Source organism: Centropristis striata, chromosome 13 (assembly GCF_030273125.1).
Source record: "Centropristis striata isolate RG_2023a ecotype Rhode Island chromosome 13, C.striata_1.0, whole genome shotgun sequence".
In the NCBI taxonomy this organism is placed as follows: domain Eukaryota; kingdom Metazoa; phylum Chordata; class Actinopteri; order Perciformes; family Serranidae; genus Centropristis; species Centropristis striata.
The window spans coordinates 33,886,519-33,907,236 of record NC_081529.1 but is presented as its reverse complement, the minus strand read 5'-3'; the positions used below and the strand labels follow the sequence as shown (position 1 = coordinate 33,907,236).

At 38.5% G+C, this 20,718-nt stretch overlaps 1 protein-coding gene across 1 annotated transcript in view; it reads right to left on the bottom strand.

The window, feature by feature from the left end:
- Positions 1-6,789: 6,789 nt before the first annotated feature.
- grid2ipa (glutamate receptor, ionotropic, delta 2 (Grid2) interacting protein, a) overlaps positions 6,790-20,718 on the bottom strand; it is a 49,474-nt gene continuing 35,545 nt past the window's right edge. The window contains exons 13-23 of the mRNA XM_059348139.1: positions 19,093-19,424; positions 14,370-16,856; positions 14,164-14,251; positions 12,568-12,657; positions 12,262-12,458; positions 10,819-10,974; positions 9,828-9,914; positions 9,579-9,708; positions 8,675-8,793; positions 8,410-8,574; positions 6,790-7,270 (exon numbers count right to left, since the gene is read on the bottom strand). Of these exons, the coding sequence (XP_059204122.1) occupies positions 7,190-7,270; positions 8,410-8,574; positions 8,675-8,793; positions 9,579-9,708; positions 9,828-9,914; positions 10,819-10,974; positions 12,262-12,458; positions 12,568-12,657; positions 14,164-14,251; positions 14,370-16,856; positions 19,093-19,424 (3,932 nt within the window). The 3' untranslated portion in view covers positions 6,790-7,189. The remainder of the gene's footprint in view (positions 7,271-8,409; positions 8,575-8,674; positions 8,794-9,578; positions 9,709-9,827; positions 9,915-10,818; positions 10,975-12,261; positions 12,459-12,567; positions 12,658-14,163; positions 14,252-14,369; positions 16,857-19,092; positions 19,425-20,718) is intronic.

Below are 20,718 nucleotides of genomic sequence, written 5' to 3'. Positions count from 1 at the left end.
ACATTTTATGTGCCAGGCACAGCACACAGAATAAGGAGTATCAAAAGAAAGGACATACTGATAACGATTCGCACATAATCACATATTTGAGGGCAGATGAAACACTGTTGGTGCAACAATTCAAGGCCACGGGCCCAGGTGGAGACAGGCACTGACCAACACTAGACTAGATACAGAAGTGTGCTGTTAGCTTTTTTCCTCCACAGGGCGGTGACCAGGAGCTGAAGCACCAAGAGGCTAGGACTAGCCAAAGAGCCATTGTTGGCTAAATAAAGAGAAAAAATTACAGAATGGAGTCGCAAACCTTATTTTGAGCCTTACAAGAAAGATAAAACAGCCTAAATCTGGGTCTAAATTAGCCTACCAACATTACAAATTGGTCATAATGAGCATTTGTAAATATGTTTTTGTCAGAATGCAGCAAAGACCCAAGTGTAAATGAGGCTGGACACCGAAGAAATGTCTCAAGAGATTTGAATCGAAAGCTATCCTAGCTGGGAAAACTCAAAACTAGACTTGAAGTTTGCAAAATTTAGAGGTAACACTGGACCCTAGACTTTTGTAAGCTGTGATCTGAACTTTTACAATAAAGAATACAGATTGCTTTGGGCCCACACCAATGATAAATGAAAATGTAAAGATATTAAAGTTTCATTTCGTATCAGGAGGCTCCGGAGCCGCAGGTTGCCGACCCCTGATCTAGCCTATGTGCCAACAAAATGGGTGGACCGAGTCTAAACCAGGTGCTGCCCCAACAGATTTAACCAATCAGATAGTCACACATTCACATTATAGACACAGCTGTAACTTCAAAAGTCTGGATACCTGGAGGCATTTTGAGGTAAAAGTGTTTTCTTGGTTGTTCCTGTAGTATTTTTTGTGCTGAATCCATTTCTGCTGGATGTCAAGCTGTAAAAGTGACGGTATCATTGTAAAGGAGGATCCATGGCTTTCATTGAAGCCCAAAGTTGGATCTTTCTGACAAACTGCTCCAAAGAATGAATGGAGGTGAACTGGCCTGAGCTGCTGACTTCTAATTTAAGGCTCACAATAACCTCTCACTAAGAAATAGTTTGGGTATATTATACTTTTCCTGAACTGACAGAGTCTATTAAGTATTGCAGTTGTTGGTTTTTGGGTCCCTGATGTCCCTTGATCCTACAGGGATCACATCAACTAGATAGTTTAGGAGAAAATTGTGGGAAAATGTGTGTAATTTATGGTTTAAAGAGGTCATGTGACCTCTGTGTTTGTCAGAAAGATACAACTTTGGGTTAAATGAAAGCCATGGATGCCCCCTTTACAACTAACTTTTTTTAGTTTTCATTTTTTTTTTTAGTAACTTTTACAGCTTGACATCCAGCAGAAATGGATTCAGCACAAACAATACTATAAGAACAACCAAGAAAACACTTTTACCCCAAAATGCCTCATTTTCTGAAGAGTTTTTCCCAAATTTGGTCCTGTCTAATATAAAACTCTGTGTAAAAGTAAGTTAGGTATCCTTTTCTGTGAGGTGGTTACAGCTAACTGCTTAGCAGCCTGTGATTACTGAACAGAGAAGATCTAACTGTTTTTTTATTTTACAGTAAAGAAACCAGTATTGTAAATAAAACTGAAATCACAGTGTTTGTTTTTTATTTTACAGTATAAAAAAACAGTACTGTAAATAAAAACACAGTTGTTCTATTGTAAATAATAATTACAGTAAGTTATTTGTTAATTGCTGCCAATAAGTTACTGTAAAAATCACAGTAAATTCTTTACAGTGCATATGAGCAAAATGAATGTAATAAAAACTCATTAATTTGCTGTCGAAGACGGTAGTAGATATCTACTACTACGACTGTCTAGTATTATCTGGTAAACAAATAAACTCACCTTTTAGTCAGCTGTCACACTGTGTATTCCTGTGGCCCAAACAATACAACGAGCCCAGCAATCTCATGTTTTCACCGTATTTCCTTCACACGCCGGAAGATCAAACTCCACTGAACAACAATAGTTAAAATGTAAATGATTCATGGCTCTAACAGGGTCATAAAGTCTGTTAATGGGACAACCAAATTATTTCTGAATGAGCTCTAATAGCATGTTAGTAACACCCAAAAACACAGCAGTGATAAGATGATATTAAAACAAGGAACGGGCAGTGTGTGTGTGTGTGTGTGTGTGTGTGTGTGTGTGTGTGTGTGTACAGGTTTGTCTCAGAAAACAAAGTTAATGTGAGCTTTAACTCCTCCTGCAGCAGGAGATAACCTGGTTGCAGTGATAGTGGGCGTGTCAGCTTCGTGAACTTTTTCATGATATTCTATTTTTTTTTTAGATGTACCTGTAAATGGACAACCAACCTTTTTTAACATGATCTCTCCTTTTGTCAGAGAAGAGTCTGTGACACAAAATTGCTAAAAAAAAAAGACACAAAATTACCCCAAAAAGACACAAAATGACCAAAAAAAGACACAAAATGACCAAAAAAGTCACAAAATGACCAAAAAGACATACAATTACTAAAAAAGACACAAAATGACCAAAAAAACCCCACAATATTACCAAAAAAAGACACAAAATTACTAAAAAAGACACAAAATGACACAAAATGACCCAAAAAGACACAAAATGACCAAAAAAAGACACAAAATTACAAAAAAGGACACAATATGACCAAAAAAATACACAAAATGACCAAAAAAAGACACAAAATGACCAAAAAAACCCCACAATATTACCAAAAAAGACACACAATTACTAAAAAAGACACAAAATTACTAAAAAAGACACAAAATGACACAAAATGACCCAAAAAGACACAAAATGACCAAAAAAAGACACAAAATTACAAAAAAGGACACAAAATGACCAAAAAAATACACAAAATGACCAAAAAAGACACAAAATTACTAAAAAAGACACAAAATGACCAACAAATACACAATATTACCTAAAAAAGACACAAAATGACCAAAAAAAGACACAAAATTATTCAAAAAGACACAAAATGACCCAAAAAGACAGAAAATGACCGAAAAAAGACAGAAAATTACCAAAAAAAGACGTGTCTGTGTCCCCAAAACGTTGTTATTAAATGTGAAGTGAATGATATATATATATATATATATATGTATGCACATATAATCCAATATCGTGCATCCCTAATCAAAAGTTTCAAAAACACACAGACATCCAGGTAGATTTCACTCTACATTTTTATATTCTTCAGCATTGTAAGGATACAATACAAAATACAGACTTAACACTTTATAGGCCTTGAATGGACAGCCAAGCTTTAGAGGTTTACATTCTGTCATTTAAGCAGGAAAAACATTAGAAAACAAAGCTTTTTTATGAGCAGCACACATTATTCTTATCATAATAATTTGCCTTACCATTGGAAAGTATCACTTGAAGACTAAGATGAATGTTTCACAGAGCACTGGCACATCTCAGAAGCTGCATTATTAGCTGTTTGTATGTAAAATGATGCATCTGCTACACGGACTTAATGACATTTGGGTCCTCTCAGTGGAATAACAATCAGAAAAGAAATATGAACAGGAAAGTAACATAGAGCTTCATATATTATAGCATCTGAATCTGTTTATATCCAATCTCTTTCTGTATTCTGCCCTAAAAAGTCTAACTGCAGTAACTACATTTTTGGTCGAAATTCAGTTAAAACTAAAAATGAACTCCTTGATGTCTGTTTTATCTTGTGACAAAGTTTTAAAACTCAGAGAAAAAAGTGCAGTAACTACAAAATCCGACTCTGTGGTAAGTGGAATTACTACGGTCTGCTTTATATATGCATATATATATATATATATATATATATATATATATATATAAATATATATTTATTGCTTTGACTGTGATACAATGTAGGCTTGTAGGCTTCTTCATTGTGTTTATTAGTGAAGACAAGAATAATAACTTTATAATTATAGTATAATAATAAGTTTTTTAGTATAGTAATAAGTTTATTTAATAGGGAAATTATTATCTAGATCAGGGGTCTCAAACTCAAATTACCTGGGGCCGCTGGAGGCAATATCAAAATGACCAAAAAAAAGACACAAAATTACTTAAAAAAAGAAGCAAAATGACCCCAAAAAGACATAAAATGACCAAAAAATTACCCCAAAAATACACAAAATTATTAAAAGACAGAAAATGACCAAAAAAAGACAGAAAATTACTCAAAAAGACACAAAATTATTAAAAAAAAGACACAAAATTACCAAAAAAGACACAAAATTACCAAAAAAGACACAAAATTATCAAAAAAGACAAAAAAAATATTAAAAAAGACACAAAATGACCAAAAAAAACAACACAAAATTACTAAAAAAGACACAAAATTATCAACAACAAAAAAGACACAGAATTACCAAAAAAAGTAATGTGGGGGCCACAAAATATCATCACGAGGGCTGCAATTGGCCCACGGGCCGCGAGTTTGGGACCCCTGATCTAGATAGTGATTAAGTAAAAAAGTGAGAAAAAAATATTTTAAGACTTAAATATAACATTACTTTATAATCTTTAGTCTAAAATAGACACATCTTTAAATAGAGTTGTTAAACACTTTTAAATACATTCATAACAAAATCAATTTGAAAATGTTTATTCACTGAAAACTAAATATAAAAGCTAAAAGAAGTTATTGCACTCTGATTTTGCATTACTGTAAAATGCTCTAATATTTATGCAAAACCAGAGTACAATAACTGAATTTTTGGGGTCAAAGGTCAAATAAATTTTTGAGCATAAAAATTACATCAATGATACATGTAGAAATAAGTGGCTGGCCAGTTAAAAAACGTTAAAAACAACAACTTGAAAGCAGTTTTTCTCAGTTTTACCTTTTGCGTAGTTACTGCAGTTAGACTTTATAGGGCAGAATAGGACAAAAGCAATATATCTCTGGCATTGTTTCATATAGTGTAATAACATTTAGTATAATATCCACATATATTGCACGCTGCCCGCCGTAAACTCCACATAATCCCACATTTAATACCTAGAATAAGTGTGTTAAAGCAGTTAAAAATGATCCTTGGAACAGTTAAAATTGTCTTTTTATAAAAACAAACAATAAGTGCCAACTTCTCACTAAAGTTTTCTCATATATACACGTTAATAATAACACAAGTTTGAACAATACCATTTAGAAAAAAAAAAGACTTATATGACTATAACAGACGTGGTAACAGGGATTCTGACAAAGATATACAAAGCAGAAAATGACGCATTTATTTGATAAAATAAGCTACACTTAGTAGAGAACTTATGTTACATTCAGTGTGGTGGGCGGCTTACAAAAATAATAAAATAACATGTAAACTAACAGGAAAACTGCTTTTGTAGTTTTCTTTCAAACCACCAAGAGAACATGGATGTATTTTAATTAACTATCTAGAACAGGATAAAAGTCATTTTTTATATAAATCTATGTCTTATTTGTGGATTTCCGGACAATAATTTGCTGCAGGATTGTACATAATAGCACACTTACACTCTTAGGCTTAGAGAAAGAAAACTACTGAGTAACTGTCTGTCATATAGTAGAGAAACATGGTTGTTTTTTATGTCTTAGAGCAGTAGTTCTCAACCTTTTTGAGTCACGACCCCCAATTTAACATGCATGTTGTCTGCAACCCCCGCTCACTGGACAGAATTTCACACGCACAGTTCAGATCACCCAAAAAAAGGAAACAAAATGACCAAAAAAGACACAAAATGACCAAAAAAGAAACAAAATTACCAAAAAAAGTTACAAAATTACCAAAAAAGACACAAATTGACCAAAAAAAACCACAAAATTACCAGAAAAGACACAAATTGACCAAAAAAGACACAAAATGACCAAAAAAGGAAACAAAATGACCAAAAAACACACAAATTGACCACAAAATGATCAAAAATAAAACACAAAATGACCAAAAAAAGACATTAAGTGGCCAAAAAGACTAAAACACATTAACACATGAACACTTTAACACAGTGGAGACAGAGCTGACTTCCAAAATGATTTGGCGACCCCCAGAAATCATCTCCCGACCCCAATTGGGGTCCCGACCCCAAGGTTGAGAATAGCTGTCTTAGACTACAACACAAACTCTGTTTCCTTCTGAAAGGATGTACAGCGTAGACTATACCACTGGTATAAAGCTAAATCGTCCATCTTTGATGCTACAGACATTTTTATTGTCTCGTGTCAAAGTTTCTCCCTCCATCACTTTCACCAAAAACACATTAATACATACAATGTTGGTGTTTTTTGCTCCAAATTGTGCATTGAGTGGAGTGTTTGTGCATGTAGACACAGTGGCCCTCATTTATAAAACGAGCGTACAACAGAAAATGAGCGTAAAGTGGGCGTACGATCATTTCTACGCAAGGCTCGACATTTATCAATTTGGACCAGGCGGCAACCTCCTGGTCTGAGCAGGGAGGCAAACCAGGAAGTGCCTTAAGCTGCATTCTACCATAAATTCCAGCAGGGGGCGCTAAGTTTGGCTGCAAAAACATTTTTGTCCATTCATTTCAGTGCAAAATGAGAAAACTTTTCACTTGATTTATTACCTCAGAATTTTTTTTTAGGACAACACTATGGTCTCAATCACTAGTAAAAAATCTTCTTCAAGACAATTTGATGTTAATAGTTCAAAGAAAATAGAAGATAAAGAATCGTATGATTTGGGGCGGGGCTACCTTTGATTGACAGGTCACTAACAAGGCGAGCAGTCATCAGGAGAGAAGCAGAACAATGCGTATCCAGGGCAACGTGTCAATAAAGTTATATATAACGTTATATAGATATAAAAAAAGGACGTTTAGCGGTTTGGTCTCATAACTTTGACCCTTTCACTGTATTTTCACTTAATGACGGTTTATTTGAGCGTTTTGTTCAGTAAAAATGTCTTGTTCAGTGTTTGGTTGGACTAACAGACACTCCAAGGAGTCGCTGCTCAGTTTTCTGAGGTCAGTAACAAACATTTTGTTTTTGTTTTTTGCTAGCCAAATTGCTAACATCCCAGTTAATGCTAACATGAATTAGCAGCAGCTTCTCTCAGTCAGGTTGAGGTGTAGAGAGACGCTCGTTTGATAAATGAGGGCCAGTGTGTGTGTATGTTTACATGTCATCTCCATATGTTAGTGTGTGTGTGTGTGTGTGTGTGTGTGTGTGTTACCAGGCCAGTGGGGAGGCCATGCGTGGACTTCTGGGGCTCTTGGGGATTTCTGCAGCTTGTTGATCACTGAGAGCTCTCTGTGGTGGAGAAACAGCAGCATTTAAAAGAAGCTTATTATAATTACAATTATGACTGAAACAGATTTCAAGGAGAATTGGTGCCCTAGATGTGAACCTGCTGCTCAGACTGAGAGAGCTGCTGAATGAAAATAAATATATTTAAAATAACTTATTTCAAATTTGTTTGTTTATCATTTTTGTTATTCAGATCTGTCTTTCTGAGGGGCCTGCCGTGCTTCAACACATCGCTCAGTGATCCTGCCACCGTTTGTAGCTCATTATTAAACCGTAGCCTGGCAGACTTTCTCTCTACAGCTTTGATGAAATGCAGGCTGTGCTCATTACTAAACACACTGCATGGGCCTTTATAAAAACAAAACACAGGCAGAGGAGAGAATCTAGGACGTAATGAGGTAATCATAAGGGTGTTTATCTGCAACCATTAAGGTTGTGAATCAGGTGCCGTTTGAAGAAAAATTTAGTGGGTTTTAAAAATAGAATATCATGAAAAAGTTCAGTATTTTTTGTCAATCATTTCAGAAAGTGAAACTCATACATTATATAGATTCATTACACATAGAGTGAAATATTTCAAGCCTGTTTTTCTTGTAAATTTGTGATTTTTTTGTCTTAAATTTGTCATCTTTTTCTTCTAAATTGGAATTTTTTGATCATAAATTTGAGATTTTTTCTCTCGTAAATTTGCACTTTACACATGATTTTTTTTATTTTTTTGTCTTAAATTTGTATTTTTTTGTCTTAATTTTTTTTTTTTAATTTTCTTGTAAATTTGATTTTTTTTCTCTTAACTTTGTCATTTTTTTACTTGTAAATTTGGGTTTTTTCTCTTAAATTTGTCATTTTTTTCTCTTAAATTTGTCATTTTTTCTTGTGAATTGGAATTTTTTGATCATAAATTTGAGATTTTTTTCTCGTAAATTTGTATTTTTCACAGGAACTTTTCGATTTTTTTTATCAGAAATTTGTATTGTTTTGTCTTAAATTTTTGATTTTTCACAGGAATTTTAGGATTGTTTTTCTTGTAAAATTGATTTTTTTTCTTAAATTTTTCATTTTTTTTCTCTTAAATTTGTCATTTTTTTCTCTTAAATTTGTCATTTTTTTCTCTTAAATTGGAATTTTTTTTCATTGCTCACCTCAAATTTGCCAATAAACTCGGCAAAGATACCAAAGAAGGCCTCAGTGTTTGTGGCTTTGCTGTCTTCTCCAAAGTAAGAGGCAGTTTTGCTGAATTCCTCCATAGCTCTCTGCTGCAGGGACTCCAGAGACTGGACTGCTGGGTGACTGTTCTCCAGGAAGTTCTACACGTTCTGGAGTTAAGGAGCATGAAGATTTAATTTATCCTACTACACTTGTTTTCGTTTCATCAGCCTGATTATCTCTGTCTTTAGCAAAGGATACACTCATGACGACCGTGAAGCGGTCCTCAGAAGTGGAAGGCATCTTCTGACAGGCTGAGCGAATGTCCTGGATGGTTGTAAGAAGATCGTTCATATCTGATGTGATAATCCTCTGGTTTACTGTCGACGGGAAAGAGAAGAAGAAAAAGGTAAAATCAGCAGGGGTGGAAAAAGTATCCAGATCTCTTATTCAACCCTCTATGGTATGGTGTTGTCCCATTTTTGGCCTGTCAGATTTCTACAATTCATCTTTTTGAGTGATGCAATACTTTTAAAAAGAAGGAAGAGTATAGGGAACCAATAGCAATGCTTTAATTTGTCACATGACCTCCAGGAGGCGACCCCCAATTTAACATGCATGTTGTCTGCGACCCCCGCTCAATGAACAGAATTTCACACGCACAGTTCAGATCACCCAAAAAAGACACAAATTGACCACAAAACGATTAAAAAAGACACAAAATGACCAAAAAAGACACAAAATGACCAAAAAAGGAAACAAAATGACCAAAAGAAGACACATATTGACCACAAAATGATCAAAAAGTCACAAAATGACCAAAAAAGACACAAAATGACAAAAAAAGACACAAAATGACCAAAAAAGACACAAAATGACCAAAAAAGGAAACAAAATGACCAAAAAAATGGAAACAAAATGACCAGAAAAGACACATATTGACCACAAAATGATCAAAAAAAGACACAAAATGACCAAAAAGAAACAAAATGACCAAAAAACCCCACAAAATGACCATAAAAAGACTAAAACACATGAACACTTTAACACAGTGGAGACAGAGCTGACTTCCATAATGATTTGGCGACCCCCAGAAATCATCTCGTGACCCCAATTGGGGTCCCGAAGAATTGAGAATAGCTGGTGCAGAGGACAATGTGTTTACCTTTGGCAGCAAGAGGAACCATTGTTAAATCTTTGGAAAAATCCAACACCTCAGGGAAGTGATGACATAACGACTTCACCAGAATATGTAGAAATGTTGACTTCCCATCCACCGTTTTAGTTGTGCTCAACTGCAGAGGACACAATGACGTTATTAACTTTATAAACATAATAAGCTGAGAGAAAAAAAACATAGACTGCTATGAAAAACCTTTGATCAAGTGATTTAAATGTGTATTATTATATGTACCTCTGTCAGGAAGTTGATCTTGAAGCCTGTAGTCTTGTTGGGTTTGGGCTGGCTGTTATTCAGGTAGTTCCCCATCGCCAACACAAACTAATGAAAGACAGAATGCAGCAAGACTCTCCATTAACTCATTTATATACAGATTTTAATTACAAATCATAAATAAGTCAACTTAAATGACCTTTTTATGTAGACGTGTACTTGTAAATGTCATGGTGTCTGTAGTGTCTGATATGTTTTATGTTCAAAATGAGGAAAATCAATAAAGAGTTGAAAAAACACACACAAAAAAAAACATTTGTTGCATTGTGTGCGATTATCTTCTTTCATATTTAATAATCATAATCTAACCAGCAGGGTTTTTAAACTATAAAGAACATATTAATTTTCATTATTAACCCTTTGATGCACAACATGGGTGTAAAGTGACCCGACAGAGTTTTTATGTTCTATATCTTTGCAATAAATTATTTTCATCATTCAGGTTTTCCTCAATTAGTTTGTTTTTGATCATCATACATCCTCATTTTATGTTAATTCCTTTATCAATTTTTTAATAAAATCTCTTTTTGTGTCACTACTCTTCTAATGTACAACATGGGTCAAAAATGACCCATATCCATTTTTTAGCTAAGTAGCTTGCTAAGCTAACTACTAAGCAAACTTCTTGGCTAAGTATTTAGCTAAGTAGCTTGCTAAGCTAACTACTAAGCTAACTTCTTGGCTAAGTAGTTATCTTAGCAAGCTACTTAGCCAAGTAGTTAGCTATGTAATAATACAAAAACTATTTTTGTTCATAAAGTATGAGAGGCAAAATGGAAATAATGATCTGTTGTTATCAAAAACAAGAATACTTGGAATATTCAATCATAAAATAAGTTGATATCAAAAGATAGAGCACAGAAACACACAGCAGCATTAAATAACATGGGGAATGAATGTGACCCATGTTGTGCATCAAAGGGTTAATGTACTTTGCTGATATTCAAGCTACCTCTAGTATCTTGGCCAGCTTCTTGCTCGTCTTCAGCTCCATCGAAGCCTTGTAGAGGCAGTCGTACGCTCCCCTCAGCTCCTCCGTCTTCTCCTGCAGGGAGCACTTGAAGAGGAGGCTCTCCAGGCGGGTTTGGTACTCCGGTACTGATAACATCTGATGGAGATAACACAGTAAAGAAGTGAGTGATAATAAACATAGACACAGCAAACAATTAGAAAAGAAATATGAACAGGAAAGTAACAAAGAGCTTCATGTATTGTAGCATTTGTATCTGTTTATATCCAATCTCTTTCTGTACAGGACAAACACAATACATCTCTGGCATTGTTTCATATAGTTTAACATTTAGTATAATATCCAACAGTGGAACACAGCTAAACATTCACATATTGCACGCTGCCCGCCGTAAACTCCACATAATCCCACATTTAATACCTATAAAAAGTGTGTTAATGACTGCAGAGCAGTTAAAAATGATCCTTGGAACAGTTAAAATTGTCTTTTATAAAAACAAATAATAAGTGCGAACTTCTCACTAAAGTTTTCTCATATATACATGTTAATAATAACACAAGTTTGAACAATACCATTTAGAAAAATTGGTATGGGGCCGCCGTCGCTAACTGTGCACAACGTCAGCAGCTGATCATAAACAAACCAGCATGGCTAATTATGCACAGCTTCTCCGCTGATCATAAACATAGTGATCGTGAATTAACCGGCATCACTAACTGTGCACAGTGTCCGGTGCTTGTTGTAAACAAACAGAGATCGCTAAGTGAACACCTCCTGCAGCAGCAGCACATACACACTGTACTGCTACAGAGCTAACTGCTAGCCTATTAGCAATTTGCAGACTGGACGCTAAGGGGTTAACATCCCCTCTGGCTCTGCAGCTGGGAGAGACTGCTGCAGGAGGACTGTGCCGCTTCGACTCTTACCCTCTCTTCTTACCCTTCATAACGAGCCGTGGCTCTAAGTAAGAGTAAGTAAGTAAGAGTCTCCAATACCACCAAAAAAAGTTGCTGAATTTGTCTCCAGTCGCTTTCTTGAAAAATAGTTGCTAAGGGGGTCTGAAAAGTCACTAAATATAGCAACAAAGTCGCTAAGGTGGGAACACTACTTCGCCGGTTGTCGTGTAGAGTACTACGTCACATCCTGCTTAGTGATCTATCCAATCAGTAACCAGGCTTTTTTCAGGGGAGAAAAAAGCCCCTGCTCTTCTACAGGGACTAAAAAAGTCCCGACAAAAGCCCGATCCGGACGACTCGTATTCAAATTAGGGGCGTTTCGGCGAGTGAGACCCGCCTCATTCCGGGTATTGCCCGGTGGTGGAAAAACAGCCCTTATGTCTGTCATATAGTAGAGAAACCTCGACGGCTGAACATGGTTGTTTTCTACGTCTTAGACTACAACACAAACTCTGTTTCCTTTTGTTACCTGCAACACAAACTGGTCTGGCTCACTGAGTTTGCTTGGGTCCTGTCTGTACTCTTCGTACTTCTTCACCTCCTCTGCATCGGGAGCGTACAGCAGCAGCTGCTTGATGTGGGCCGGCTCCAGACGCTCACTCACCATGTTCATCAGCACCTGACGGAGCTCGCCAGGAGACAGCTTTAGGTGGGCTATCAGGATGGCTAAAGGAAGATAAACAGGGGTTATTAAGCACTAATAGAACATAAATTAATCCATGAATATTGTCTAATGGCTAATGGAAATAAATGCTCATATATTATTTATACTTACAAGCATTATAGGCCTTCTTATGAGACAGAATCTCAATCACATCTTTCTTCTTGAAGGCTTCAGGCAGGAGGGTGGGCTCCGGAGCAGGCACTATTAATAAGATCAGTCCGTTAAATGCCCATCAGTTATGGAGATACATAGTGGACAGACAGTAAAGAGATAATTAGGTATAAAGATTTTGTGTTTTACAATTTTTGCAGCAGGCTCAGAAAGTGCAGAATAAACTTGAATCACACAATTACAGTGAGAGAAATGTTGGGAAAGGTGATTAAAAGTAAGCAAGTAATTTAAAAAAAATGTTGTTGGGTTTTATTTTGTTTTTAGATCAAATGGACATTGAATTCAGGGTTTTTTAATGACTAAATAATCACACTCCAAGGATGCAGAGATCCATGAACCTGCATAATAATTTGCAAAGAAATAATGGTGCACAGTATGTTACAAATATTTTAATCAGAATAATGGGTGCATAATTATTGTTTTGCACATAATTATCCAGATTCTTAGATCTCTGCATCCTTGGAGTGTGATTATTTAGTCATTAAAGCTACAATATTTTACCCCTGAATTATTTGTCCATCTGATCTAAAACAACAACTCATGAATCCCCAGCCAATTACTTTCCCCAGCATTTCTCTCTTGTTTGACTAATTGTTGTGTGGGGATTAGTGAGGCCTATTGATGTCTTGTCATATCATCTTATGATAAAGACTGCAACAATAGGGGTGTTTCCATTACAGTCCAATACGCGGAATGAGGCGGGTCTCACTCGCCGAAATGCCCCTAATTTGAATATAAGCCGTCCTGAGCGGTCTTTTGACCAGAATTTTTTTGGCCCTGTTGAACAGGGCCATTTTTCTCCCCTGAAAAAAGCCTAGTTGCTGATTGGATAGAACGCTAAGCAGGATATGACATAGTAGTCCACACCCCAAACCCAGACCCCCCTAGCGACTATTTTTCAAGTGACTAGCGACAAATCCAACAACTTTTTCTGGTGTTATTGGAGACTTTTGGAGACTCATTCTTACTCTTCTTAACAAGCCGTGGGGCAAAGAGTAAGAACTAGTTGAAACGGCACATTCCTCCTGCAGCAGTCTCTCCCAGCTGCAGTCACAGAGCTGTCCAGTCTGCAAATTACTATTAGGCTAACAGTTAGCTCTGTAGCAGTACAGTGTGTATGTGATGCTGCTGCAGGAGGTGTTCACTTTGCGGTCTCTGTTTGTTTACAACAAGCACCGGACACTCACAGTGCACAGTGATCGGCGGAGACGCTGTGCATAATTAGCCATGCTTGTTTGTTTATGATTAGCGGCGGACGTTGTGCACAGTTAGGGACGGGGGCAACAGTTACGTCTACCGTGTTTATCCGTTGCGTATGTGATCACGGTTTACGGTTGAAACTGTTGCTAAGCGATTACGTGACGATCGAAAACCATACGTCATCTCCGGAGTCTCTAAATCCCTCTGGAGGCCTTTTTTGTAATGGAGACACACTGAGTGAGCGGACATTTGAGAGGGCGTGGCCTGAAACTTTCCCAGCTGCCACTCTTCCCCCTAAGGGAAACACTGCTTATGTCTACAGCCACTTAAACTCACTGGCACTCTTCTGTGTCCCAAAGTGCAGCTCCAGGTCCAGATACTTCACCATGTCGTGGAGTTTGTCATAGTCAGAATTTGCTCCCAACTACCAAAGACATGTAAAAATGGTGCTATGTGAATAATGTTGTAGCTTTTTGTAAGATTTCTTTTTTAAATTTTGAATTAGAAATCTAAATAAATGTCCAAACCTTGCAGGAGCTCACCTGTCCCCAGATGGTCCCCTCTGAGTTCTCCACCTGCTCCCAGCGCAACCTCTTCACACTCATGTGGTTGGAGTCCATCCTGGAGAGCGAAGGCCTGGGCAGCGGTGGAGGGGAGCAGGGTGGGGGCAGGGGTGGAGGCGGAGGGGGCTCCAGGTGCTCCGAAGGGTCGGACAGCGAGTGGGGGAGCGACTGGGGCTGGCCCTGGCCGTGGGACTGCTTGTGGTGGGACTGGGTTTGGGGCTGGTGGTGCAGCAGGTGATGTGAGGGCTGGGACTGCGGACGGGGGGCTTGGGTGGAGGGCTGGACTTGGTGCTGGGACTGGTGGTGCTGGGGCAGAGGCTGGAAAGTGGAGAGGGTGGGCTGGTGGGGCTGGAGGGGCTGAAAGGTGGAGAGAAGCGGCTGAGGCCTGTGGGGCTGCTGGGGAGGGTGGATGACATGGATCTGGTGTTGGTAGTCCTGCGGAGGGGGCTGTGGGGTCATATGGTGGATGTGGTGGATCTGAGGGGTGCTGGAGTGGTGGTGGGTCTGCTGGATCGAGTGGGGTCTTTGGGGAGAGGGTTTGGTGGGCTGGGGGTGATGGGTTTGGAGGATCTGCTGTTCTTGGTGTCTGCCTTGAGGTGACACTTGGGGCTGATGGTGACTTTTAAGACTTCTCCGACTCTGGTGGGAGTGGCTGTCCCGGTTTAACTGAACTGGAAGAGAGGGAGGGTCTTGCTGGGCCTGATGGAGCAGCTCTGTGGAGGAGTGATGCGGTTTTGTTTGGTGCATCTGGTGGGCCTGGTGGAGCAGCTCCGTGGAGGAGTGGTGGGGCTTTGTTTGGTGCATCTGGTGGGCCTGGTGGAGCAGCTCCGTGGAGGAGTGATGCGGTTTTGTTTGGTGCATCTGTTGGGCTTGATGGAGCAGCTCTGTGGAGGAATGGTGCGCTTGTCCCCGATGCATCTGGTGCGCTTGGTGGAGGAGTTCGGTGGAGGAGTGGTGGGGCTGCATTTGCTGCATCTGATGACCCTGGTGCAGGACCTCCGTTGAGGAATGATGGGCCTTGGTTTTGTGTATTTGGTGGAGCATTTCTGAAGACGAGAAGTGGCCGTGGGCCTGTTGCATCTGCTGGAGCATCTCGGCAGATGAGTGGTGCGTCTGGGATTGCACCAACTGGTGGAGCATCTCGGTGGAGGAGTGGTCGGCTGGGGCTTGGTGCATCTGGTGGAGCATCTCTGCAGAGGAATGGTGGCCCTGGGTTCTCAGGCCCTGGTGACTTTGGTAGATGCCCTCAGCGTACTGAGCCTGTTGGTTGGGGTGTGCTGTCGGTTGGGGCGACGGCTGGTGTGGAGGTGGGGCTGAACGGGACAGACGGCGGTGGTGGTGACTCTGGTGGGCTTGTTGCTGCTGTGCTTGCCGCATCATAAACAGAGGGTGGCTACTGTGCTGATGGGTGGAGTCCGGAGAGGGGAGCGGCGGTAAGGACTGGTGGAGTTGTTGCAGAGGCAGTGGCGAGTGGGCTTTCTGCTGCGTCGGCTGGTTAGGCATCGAGTGGTGGCTCTGGTAGATCTGCTGCTCCTGATACGCTTGTTGCTCCTCGTAGGCCTGGCGCTCCTCGTAAGCTTTTTGTTCCTCGTAAGCTTTACGTTCTTCGTAAGCTTTTTGCTCCTGGTAGGCTTGAAGCTCCTCGAGCGCTTTCTGCTCCTTGTAGGCTTGACGCTGTTCGTAAGCTTTTTGTTCTTGGTAGGCTTGGCGCTGTTCGTACGCTTGTCTTTCTTGGTAGGCTTGTTGCTCCTGGTACAACTGTTGCTCTTCGAAGGCTTTTTGCTCCTCATACGCTTTCTGCTCCTCATAAGCCTGTCTCTCCTTGAAAATCTTCTCCTGGTAGGCCTGTTGTTCCTGGTACGCCTGCTGCTCTTGGAAAAGTTGTTGCTCCTCAAAGGCTTTCTGCTCCTCGTACGCCTGCCGCTCCTTATATGCTTGCTGCTCCTCATACGCCTGCCTTTCCTTGAAGACTTTTTGCTCTTGGAAGGCTTTCAGCTCTTGTATGGTAGCGTGGACCTGGAGGTCGTCTCTTGAAGGCATCACCTTGTGTAAGGAGTGCCGTTTAGGTGGTGGATTACTGCGAGGAGGAGGTGGCGGAGGGGGTCCAGATTTCCGGCGGATGGGAACATATCCCCGTGGGGAGTGTTCAGGGGTGTAGCTTAGCAGCTGCTGCTGTTGTTGGTGCTGAGGCTGAGTCTGTACAGGTGCTGGAGGAGGAGGAGGAGGAGGCGGGTCGTTGAACTGAACAGGTGGAGGTGGAGGAGGAGTCATCGGAGGTGGAGGGATGTGATCGGAGGAGGAAGAGTAGGTGAGGGAGGAGGCGTTCTCTTCTCCACTGCTGCTCTGAACGTCACTCGGGCTGCTGAGCTCTGGAGCCACAAATCCTCCATTTTCATCTTCGTCCACCCCCAGCTCCTCCTCATTATCCTCATCTTCCTCATCTGGGAATCCCATCTGCACAACATCCTGGTATTAACACCAATTACACTGCATTAGCCCTTTAACGTCAAAGTTGAACTTGTGAAATTCTACAATGAGTCTACTTGCTATAACTAGGCCTGTCACCATAACAAATTTTTTAAGGCGATATATTTTCCCAGAAACTATTAGATAAAATTAGATTAGATTAGATTAGATTCGACTTAATCCCACAGTGGGGAAATTTCTTTGTTACAGCCGACCACAAAAATTGCACATAAAATGATTTCCCTTTAAGATAAAGATAAAGATAAAAATAAACAATCTAATAGAAAAAGGCATTTAACAATATACAATATACTATATACAACTTAGTGCACATTAAGTGAAGAAAACTATCACGATAAACGACAGTATTGTTGTATCGATGTTGTTTTAGTTTTATAACGATATTAGAGCATAATAAATTCATCCTTTTCCACAGCAATGCATTTTTTAATCTTGAGAATATTAAATATTGGAATTCAAATGTGGACAAGAAATATTAAAATATCCTATATAAATAAATAAACTACAACCAAAACAAATAAAATACACTTTCAGGCTCTGTTAACAAAACATTGCAATGAGATAAACATTATGTATCATAATATTTTATTATTAAAATAACATATAAACAGCTGGACACAAAAGACACAAAACTACTAAAAAAAAGACACAAAATGACAGAAAAAAAGCTAAATTAGTTAAAAAAAGACACAAAATAACCAAAAAAGACTCAAAATTACAAAAAAAAAGACACAAAATGACCAAAAAAGACACACAATGACTGAAAAAACACTAAATTATTTTTTTAAAAATACACAAAATTACCCAAAAAATACACAAAATTACTCAAAAAAAGCTTGAAGAGCCATGCTTTAAACACATAAAAGCAACAAAAGTCGCATATGTAAACGACAATATATTGAGTCCAGAAAAAAAACGATTGTGTTTATTTTAATATATTGAACGATAAGTCAATATAGTTATTATCGTGACAGGCCTAGCTATAACATGATTATTCTATTTCTGTGACTGAAACAAACTTAACAGGACAACATATATAGAAAGAAAGCTGTTGTATGTGAAGCCATTTGTGTTGCAATATAACCCTAAGATTATTCTCTAAACCTTGTTTTATTCTAAATCTTGAGTTCAGTTGTCACTAGTTTTACAGGAGAGTATGTTCTGTACCCGTTCTGTATGTGTGTCAAGGGGTCTGTCCTATTTCACAGTCCGACACAAGGCTAGAATTCCTCAGGGAATCAGTGTACTGTGCAGATTTAACCCGCTATTACCAGAAGCTATGGAAATAGCAGTAACTATATTTTTGGTCAAAATTGAGTTATAACTAAAAATGAACTCCTTGATGTCTGTTTTATCTTGTGATAAAGTTTTAGATTTCAATTTTGCTTTATTTCAGAGAAATAATGACATAAAAAACACAAAATCCAACTCAAAACCAAGCAGTAACTGCATTTACCACGGTCTGCTTTGGATATATAAACTAATTTAAACATAAAAATAATAGAAATTTTAAGTTTATTTGAAAGGGAAATTATGATCTAGATAGTGATGAAGTAAAAAAAGTGAGATAAAATTATATTAAGACTAAATTATAACATTTCTTTATAACATTAAGTCTAAAATACAGAAATCTTTGAATAGAGTTGTTAAATACACTTATAACAAAAGCAATTTCATAATGTTTATTCACTGAAAACAAAATATAAAAGCTGAAAGAACACAACAACATTGTTGTTAGTCCACTCTGTTTTTGCATTACTATTAGAAGCTTTTACAGCAATGCAGTAACTACGTTTTTGGGGTCAAAGGTCAAATAAATCATCATGATTTTTGAGCATTAAAAAATGACATCATCAATACATGTAGAAATAAGTGTCATATCACTTATCTATCTATAACCTATTTGGCTGGCCAGTTAAAACACGTTAAAAAACTTTAAAGCAGTTTTTCTCAGTTTTACCTTTTGTCTAGTTACTGCAGTTAAACTTTGTAGGGCAGTATAGACTTTATGATATTTGTATTTTTTTTCTCTACATCAAACAAAACTGCCTTTACAATCAATTTTAAGAGACCGTCTGAAGCTTCTCTACTGTCCTTCTTTTACTTCTGTAGAGTAGTAGAAAAATTATCATTAAGGTGCAGCATGCACCAATAAAAAGTTAACTGATAACATATGCACATGCTTACCTAACAATCAATAATCCTGTGAGCCTACCTCCTCATAGTCGTTCTCCGGAGTCAAGAAGTCATCAATGATGGCCACCCTCTGTCCCAGCTGCTCGCTCAGAGCGTCCAGGAAGCGATCCGTGTCTTCTGAACGTGGCGGTTTGGAGAAGGTGTAGCGCCGTTTGTTCCTGAGGTGGGCGGGGGGGCTGGTCGGGTAGTCCGGGGGCTCTGGAGGTGATGGAGGGGGGCTGTCCAGGCTGATGTAGGGGTTGGACTCCCCACTGGTCTGGCTCGTCAGCCCTGACGAGTAGAACTGGGAGGGAGGGGGGCTGGGGAGGGGCTCGGGCCAGGAGGTGGGGGGCGGGGGGCCTTTACGGCTACCTGAGATACACAGGAGACAAACAGTGGTAATAGAACAAATACATAAAGGCTATGAATGACTAGATTGGTTCAGGAAAGTGTGCATAATATCACATATAAATCCCATCCAGTAGTAACAAACTGTCCAACACTGATCGACACAAATTACCCCCAATCCCTCACCACCACATCCAATATTAACCCATTTAGGTCTAAAACGCCTGGAAAAAATGCCTGTGTATGTGTTTTCTAGTTCCATTTCCACCATCACCATATCCTCCTTTCTGTATGAGGTTCAGTTTTTCTGGAGTATATTAGACTACTGTGTGCCTTCCTTCCACCACACGTCTGCCTGATGTGGATTATATATATATATTCCTATTTATCTCCTTTGATGCACTCAGGATCCCTGTCCTTTGTTTTGTATGTAGTCACACCAAAATACAAAAAACAAATAAAAATACTATACTTTGCACTGCAAAAAACATGAAGCTTACCAAGTATTTTTTTCTTATATCTAGCAATAGTATCTTAATTATCTTGTTTTGAGTATAATTTACCTACTGACCATAGCTTCATGTGCTAATTTTAAGAACAAGTGTCTTTTTGTAACAACAATGAGTGAATAACCTCTTCACAGGGATTTCAGTCTTGTGTAAAGACTTGTTTTTAGGATTGACATTGTGAGCTTTTTCATGCTTTTCAATCTATTCAACTGTTGAATATAATGAGTTGTTCCCTAAAATATTGGCTCCAATTGAGAGTTTTAGTTGCATGTAGTTTAAATACTATTTCAGAACCATTTTTTTACCCACAAGTATCTACCATCAGATACTGAAATGACTAAAAAAAACTTGCTTGTATCAAGTCTTGCTGGCTTATTTTAATGTTATTGCTTTTCAAGCCACAATTACTCAAAATAAGTATTTTTGGATTTATTTGAAGACATCATTGTTTTTCCAGTGCCAAGATATTTTTTACTTATTTAAAGAATTCTTACAGAATACAGAAGAAAAATGTAATTACTGCACTAGCAGATAACTTTAATTGTTTCAAGCATGTATTTGCTTAATTCTAGCTATTTATTCCTCATTTTTTGTCAGTTGGGTTTTTGCAGTGTGAGGTGTATATTTATGCATATGAAATCCCCCAAATGCTGTTAATATAAAATTCAAGGGTATTCAGTTGAGTCAGAAATGGGTTGGCTACCTTGGGATTTATCATTGTTGCACTGCAGTTCTCTTTTAACGTTTCCTTATCCTCCCTCTCTTACTCAGCACTCACACACTCATGCACACAATCAATCTGCATATAA